We start from the raw sequence: 7,370 nt of genomic DNA on the forward strand, positions 1-7,370 counted from the left end.
CCCTCCGGGCTGTGAGTGGGAGCCCGGGGCACGGCGGTCGTGCACCTGCTTTTCAAGGTCTGGCGCCCGCCAGCCCGCCCCGGGCGCGGGCTCCTTGGTCGGCGGCGGTCGCGCCTGCTTTCGGGGTCACGAGGGCTCGGAACCTGACCCTGGCGTCTGGCCCGTGCTCTCAGGAGCCAAAGGCCTCCTGACTGTGACAGCCCGGGAGTTACTGCACCTGCCGCCAGGAGCTGCCCCCAGCCCAGCCCAGCCCAGCCCAGCTGGAGGGCGCAGCCTGGTGGCCTCCTACCTGCCCCTGTGGATCGTGCCGCTGGGCCCCAGGAAACCGTCAGGCGGCTCCTGGAGCTTTGCCAGCGGTCGGTGGCTTCGGCCCGAGATGCGCACCCTGGAACGGATCCTAGGTCCCTTGGTGTCCGTGCAGCTCCTGGCCCTCCTGGCCCAGGAGATCCACAGCCGCGTGCAGAAGCTGCTTCTGCAGAGCTGCGAGGAAGCTGTTCCTGTCCTAGGGCAGAAGGAGTAGCAACCGGGGACCCCCTCGCCCTCATTCACACTGAGACTCCACCTCAGATATGGCGTCTGCTCTAAGGTATTGACTCCTAAAACCTCAGGGCACTTGCTCTTCCGAATTCTCTGAGCTGTCGCTTCTCCGTTCATATCTTTAGACCGTTCTCCAGTGACTCCCCTTTCAGGGGACCCGGCCCAGTGTTCCAGCTCATCCGTTGTCACGGGTCTAAAACATACAGCAAGTGGGTCTGCGTGCCCAGGCGTTTCCATCAAGCGTGACTTAGAGTTTTGGAGATGTGGAACCAAGGGCTCTATCCAAAAGAGCCGGTTGTTTTCATAAAGTGCGAGACATCCATGCGATGAACTATTTCAAAGAAAGTTTTTAAAATGACCATAAGATATGACAGAAAGCTAGTGGCTGGACTGTGGTGGGAGGGCTAGAATGGGCGCTGCGCACTTAAAAGGTGCTCCCTTTGTAAAAAGCTTATTTGTCCTCTGAGTCCTCTCTGCACTGAACGAGGGGCTCATGCTCACACCCCCGAGTTCAAGGGTCACACTCTATTCCTTTCCTAAAAAGGATTGCATTGATTGATTCATGAGAGACACAGAGAGAGGGGCGCCTGGGTGGCTCAGCGGTTGAGCATCTCCTTTGGCTCAGGCCGTGAACCCCGAGTCGTGGGACAGAGCCCCGCATCAGGTCCCCTGCTCAGTGGGAGCCTGCTTCTCCCTCTCCCTCTGTTGCTCCCTCTGCTTCTGCGCTCTGTCTCTCTCTGCCAAATAAAGAAGATCTTAAAAAATATAAAACCGCAGGATGCATCAGAGTCTGAGCTTCACACCAGCGCGCTTTGGGCTAGCGGTCCTAGCCTGCTGGGAAGAAGTCAACGACGTAGGAGCTCATCCCGAGAAGCCAGCCACAGACAAACGCAGAAAGGGGCAACCGCAGTGGTTACCAGAGGCCACACTCACCTCCCTCACCTTGCTTCCTTTCTCCCAAAGCCATAAAGCTGCAGGTCCTGACCTCTTCCGTAGTTAGCAGAAGCTGATGAAAGCCACGGACTCACTTCCCAGAAATACACAGCGCGCGCGCACACACACACACACACACACACACACACATCCCATGTCAAAGGTTTACAAAATGTCCATGAACATCCAAGGGCCCTCTATGACTGTGCTGCCCCATACGATAGTGCACGTCCCGTGTGGCAGTTTCAGTTGAATTAATCTGAAAGATTCAGTTTCTCATTCCCACTGGCCACATTTCAAGTGCTCTAGAGACAGAATTTCAGGAAGTCCTATGGGACAGCTCGGCTTTGAAACTCCACAGGCCTAAGGCTAAGGACCCCACCCCTTAAGCGAAGCCCTATCCATGTGGTGGCTTGTAACCCCACTGCCACTCTACTGTTGGCCGTCTTCTGTTTCTGTATATAGGCGGGCCGACGCACAAGTGGGGGCAGCGTATGCATAGGCCGGGTCCCCCAGCCCTCACCCAAAGCTCATGCCCGGAGTCCAGAGGAGGGCCTGAGGCTTGTGGCTCAGGAGCACTGAATGACGCGTCCCAGGTCACACAGAATATGCCAGAGGGTTATGGCGACCGGGCTAGAGTGGATAGCCCTTGCAATGCTCACGTGTAGCAACATCCAAAGGTTCTTAGTGCAACGTCTGGGGCCAGGCTGGTGGACACAGGGGTGGTCACGTGCACGTCAGCACAGGTCTCCAGACCTGTACCGGCCCCCACCCGCGCCCCCCACATGCTCTCCCTCTCTTTGCTCACAGCCCTGGGGTCCCCGGCCTCGTCCCTGGAGGCCATGAAACAGAAAACGACTCAGGACTCTTCCTGCCCAGTCTTGGAAGACAGCGCTGTTCCCACCCCATCCCTGGGCAAGTTTCTTTTGCACAAGGAATGATTTCTTCCCTTGAGGGAGGGCGGGTGGCAGAGGGAGAGGGAGGGAGAGACTGACAAGCGCGGGAGATCCTGACCTCAGGACCCTGAGTTGAGGGCCTGAGCTGACCCCCAGGATCCCAAGCTCAAGCAACTGAGCCGCTCAGGCCCCGCCCGCCGCCGCGCCTCTGCCCCCCCTCCCCCCACCTCGGGGAAGGTATCTGCAAGGACGCCCAGGGTCTCTCCTTGAACCTTCAGTTTCCCCAGGTTTCCCGCGGCGGCGCATGCAGCTGCACGGAAGCCACGGGCAGCAGGCCGGCCTGGCCCAGAGGAAGCGCTCCTGCAGGGGGATTGCTCGCGAGCACCCATTCCTTGAGAGCGTGCGCGGTCGCCCGCCCTCAGCCCCGAGCCTTCCTCGCGGCTCCGAGGCATCCAGGAAGCGGGCCGCTTGGGCTGTGGACATACGTGCCCTGACCGTGCTGGGCCTCAGAGCTGGCAGCCCTCCCCACACGGGCCCCAACCCTCCAGCACGACCACCAGGGAGGGCCCAGATGGTCCGGCCGTCCCTCCATGCGCTCTCCCGCAGGGCAGCCTCACTGCATGCACCGCGGCTTCTCCCCAAAGCCGCCTGAGCGAGCCCGCGCTCACTCGGCCCCGCCCCCGCGTGTCCTTTGTCCCCGCGCTCGCCACGCGTCCTTCGTCCACGCGCCCATCGTTCCTCTACGTGCCAGTCCTCCGTCCTCGCGCGCGCCCCGGGTCCTTGGTCCAGGCACGCGCGCGGGGAGCCGCGCCTCCCGCGTCCCAGAGACCCACGCGCCCTCCGGTGGCTCAGACAGGTACTGCGTCGGGGCGCACCACTTTCCCAGGCCGGCAGTGCCCGCCCTGCGGACTCCAGCTCCTGGGCAGGCCCTGAGCCTCCCGCCCCGCCGCCAGGGCCCCAGACGAGGCTGGGCCCCAGACGACGCTGACGTGGGTCGGGCCTCCTGCCGCTTCGGAAGCGTCCCCGTTTCCGGTCTGAAGCGCTTCCAGAGCCCAGGGCTGCCTGGGTGGCACATCCCCCGTTTTGATCCTAGCGAGGGCTTCTCTGCCGTCCAGTCGAGAGGAACCGGAGCGGTGGGGACCCCCTCGGGCTCTTCCGCCCAGGTCGCTGATTCTCAAACGTCTCAGTGCAGGGAGAATTTCCTGGGAGGCCCTGCACGGAACACTGCACGTCTCTGGGGCCCCCCTTCCCGACACCCGACACCCTGACGCACCGCATCTCGCAGGAGCTGGACAGTTGGCACTTTCAGAAGCTCTCCTGGGCTGATGCCTCTGACCTTGGTCTGGCGGGTCCCAGTGGCCTTGAGCTACCTTCCTACTTTCTTCCCTTGGACACCTGAGCTTCCACCTGGCTAGCCCGGTGCTCTCCTCTCCGCCCTGGGCCGCCAGCAGAGGGCTCGTGGGGGCTGGGGTTGGCCTCGCCGCCCCGCCTCTTGTCTTCCAATTGGTCCCTGGCGGGCGGGGCGGGGCGGGGCGGGGCGGGGCTGGCCAGTCCCCGCCCCGCGGCTGGGGTCCCATTTTTTTCCCTCCTGGCTGAGCCGGCGCCAGGCAGAGGCTGTCACTGAGGCCAAGTGGTGCACACGTGGTCCGCAGCTCAGCTGGAGCCCTTGGTGTTCGGACGCCAGACTTTAGGGCTGCTGCCACTTCCCTGGTGGGAGCAGGGCCTAGTGGTGCGTGGGTCCCGGACAGAGAGGAGACAGCCGCCCGCGATGGGGCCTCCCAAGGCCGCGCAGAATCGGGTCGAGGGGCGGGAGCCCCACTCCCCGAAGCCACACAGGCCGCGGCCCCTCCGGGCTGTGAGTGGGAGCCCGGGGCACGGCGGTCGTGCACCTGCTTTTCAAGGTCTGGCGCCCGCCAGCCCGCCCCGGGCGCGGGCTCCTTGGTCGGCGGCGGTCGCGCCTGCTTTCGGGGTCACGAGGGCTCGGAACCTGACCCTGGCGTCTGGCCCGTGCTCCCAGGAGCCAAGGCCTCCTGACTGTGACAGCCCGGGAGTTACTGCACCTGCCGCCAGGAGCTGCCCCCAGCCCAGCCCAGCCCAGCCCAGCTGGAGGGCGCAGCCTGGTGGCCTCCTACCTGCCCCTGTGGATCGTGCCGCTGGGCCCCAGGCCGTCAGGCGGCTCCTGGAGCTTTGCCAGCGGTCGGTGGCTTCGGCCCGAGATGCGCACCCTGGAACGGGTCCTAGGTCCCTTGGTGTCCGTGCAGCTCCTGGCCCTCCTGGCCCAGGAGATCCACAGCCGCGTGCAGAAGCTGCTTCTGCAGAGCTGCGAGGAAGCTGTTCCTGTCCTAGGGCAGAAGGAGTAGCAACCGGGGGACCCCCTCGCCCTCATTCACACTGAGACTCCACCTCAGATATGGCGTCTGCTCTAAGGTATTGACTCCTAAAACCTCAGGGCACTTGCTCTTCCGAATTCTCTGAGCTGTCGCTTCTCCGTTCATATCTTTAGACCGTTCTCCAGTGACTCCCCTTTCAGGGGACCCGGCCCAGTGTTCCAGCTCATCCGTTGTCACGGGTCTAAAACATACAGCAAGTGGGTCTGCGTGCCCAGGCGTTTCCATCAAGCGTGACTTAGAGTTTTGGAGATGTGGAACCAAGGGCTCTATCCAAAAGAGCCGGTTGTTTTCATAAAGTGCGAGACATCCATGCGATGAACTATTTCAAAGAAAGTTTTTAAAATGACCATAAGATATGACAGAAAAGCTAGTGGCTGGACTGTGGTGGGAGGGCTAGAATGGGCGCTGCGCACTTAAAAGGTGCTCCCTTTGTAAAAAGCTTATTTGTCCTCTGAGTCCTCTCTGCACTGAACGAGGGGCTCATGCTCACACCCCCGAGTTCAAGGGTCACACTCTATTCCTTTCCTAAAAAGGATTGCATTGATTGATTCATGAGAGACACAGAGAGAGGGGCGCCTGGGTGGCTCAGCGGTTGAGCATCTCCTTTGGCTCAGGCCGTGAACCCCGAGTCGTGGGACAGAGCCCCGCATCAGGTCCCCTGCTCAGTGGGAGCCTGCTTCTCACTCTCCCTCTGTTGCTCCCTCTGCTTCGGCGCTCTGTCTCTCTCTGCCAAATAAGAAGATCTTAAAAAATATAAAACCGCAGGATGCATCAGAGTCTGAGCTTCACACCAGCGCGCTTTTGGGCTAGCGGTCCTAGCCTGCTGGGAAGAAGTCAACGACGTAGGAGCTCATCCCGAGAAGCCAGCCACAGACAAACGCAGAAAGGGGCAACCGCAGTGGTTACCAGAGGCCACACTCACCTCCCTCACCTTGCTTCCTTTCTCCCAAAGCCATAAAGCTGCAGGTCCTGACCTCTTCCGTAGTTAGCAGAAGCTGATGAAAGCCACGGACTCACTTCCCAGAAATACACAGCGCGCGCGCACACACACACACACACACACACACACATCCCATGTCAAAGGTTTACAAAATGTCCATGAACATCCAAGGGCCCTCTATGACTGTGCTGCCCCATACGATAGTGCACGTCCCGTGTGGCAGTTTCAGTTGAATTAATCTGAAAGATTCAGTTTCTCATTCCCACTGGCCACATTTCAAGTGCTCTAGAGACAGAATTTCAGGAAGTCCTATGGGACAGCTCGGCTTTGAAACTCCACAGGCCTAAGGCTAAGGACCCCACCCCTTAAGCGAAGCCCTATCCATGTGGTGGCTTGTAACCCCACTGCCACTCTACTGTTGGCCGTCTTCTGTTTCTGTATATAGGCGGGCCGACGCACAAGTGGGGGCAGCGTATGCATAGGCCGGGTCCCCCAGCCCTCACCCAAAGCTCATGCCCGGAGTCCAGAGGAGGGGCCTGAGGCTTGTGGCTCAGGAGCACTGAATGACGCGTCCCAGGTCACACAGAATATGCCAGAGGGTTATGGCGACCGGGCTAGAGTGGATAGCCTTGCAATGCTCACGTGTAGCAACATCCAAAGGTTCTTAGTGCAACGTCTGGGGCCAGGCTGGTGGACACAGGGGTGGTCACGTGCACGTCAGCACAGGTCTCCAGACCTGTACCGGCCCCCACCCGCGCCCCCCACATGCTCTCCCTCTCTTTGCTCACAGCCCTGGGGTCCCCGGCCTCGTCCCTGGAGGCCATGAAACAGAAAACGACTCAGGACTCTTCCTGCCCAGTCCTTGGAAGACAGCGCTGTTCCCACCCCATCCCTGGGCAAGTTTCTTTTGCACAAGGAATGATTCTTCCCTTGAGGGAGGGCGGGTGGCAGAGGGAGAGGGAGGGAGAGACTGACAAGCGCGGGAGATCCTGACCTCAGGACCCTGAGTTGAGGGCCTGAGCTGACCCCCAGGATCCCAAGCTCAAGCAACTGAGCCGCTCAGGCCCCGCCCGCCGCCGCGCCTCTGCCCCCCCTCCCCCCACCTCGGGAGGGAAGGTATCTGCAAGGACGCCCAGGGTCTCTCCTTGAACCTTCAGTTTCCCCAGGTTTCCCGCGGCGGCGCATGCAGCTGCACGGAAGCCACGGGCAGCAGGCCGGCCTGGCCCCAGAGGAAGCGCTCCTGCAGGGGGATTGCTCGCGAGCACCCATTCCTTGAGAGCGTGCGCGGTCGCCCGCCCTCAGCCCCGAGCCTTCCTCGCGGCTCCGAGGCATCCAGGGAAGCGGGCCGCTTGGGCTGTGACATACGTGCCCTGACCGTGCTGGGCCTCAGAGCTGGCAGCCCTCCCCACACGGGCCCCAACCCTCCAGCACGACCACCAGGGAGGGCCCAGGATGGTCCGGCCGTCCCTCCATGCGCTCTCCCGCAGGGCAGCCTCACTGCATGCACCGCGGCTTCTCCCCAAAGCCGCCTGAGCGAGCCCGCGCTCACTCGGCCCCGGGATAAGAAGGCTGCGTGCAAAGCGGGCACGCACTCGGGGAAAAGCGAGGGCCACGCGTCTCGGGAACGTCCAAAATCCGGTTACCAGCAGCTGCCGGGGCGCCGGGGCGGGTGCG

General features: G+C 61.9%; 1 protein-coding gene across 1 annotated transcript; it reads left to right on the forward strand.

Moving 5' to 3' along the window:
- Positions 1-4,134: 4,134 nt before the first annotated feature.
- On the forward strand, positions 4,135-4,726 carry LOC125754727 (SCAN domain-containing protein 1-like). The gene is made up of 2 exons (XM_049107840.1): positions 4,135-4,307; positions 4,384-4,726. Exons 1-2 carry the CDS (start codon positions 4,135-4,137, stop codon positions 4,724-4,726), a joined length of 516 nt encoding a protein of 171 aa, XP_048963797.1.
- Positions 4,727-7,370: the final 2,644 nt, after the last annotated feature.

The sequence above is a fragment of the Canis lupus genome, chromosome X (genome assembly GCF_003254725.2).
Source record: "Canis lupus dingo isolate Sandy chromosome X, ASM325472v2, whole genome shotgun sequence".
Taxonomy (NCBI): Eukaryota; Metazoa; Chordata; class Mammalia; order Carnivora; family Canidae; genus Canis; species Canis lupus.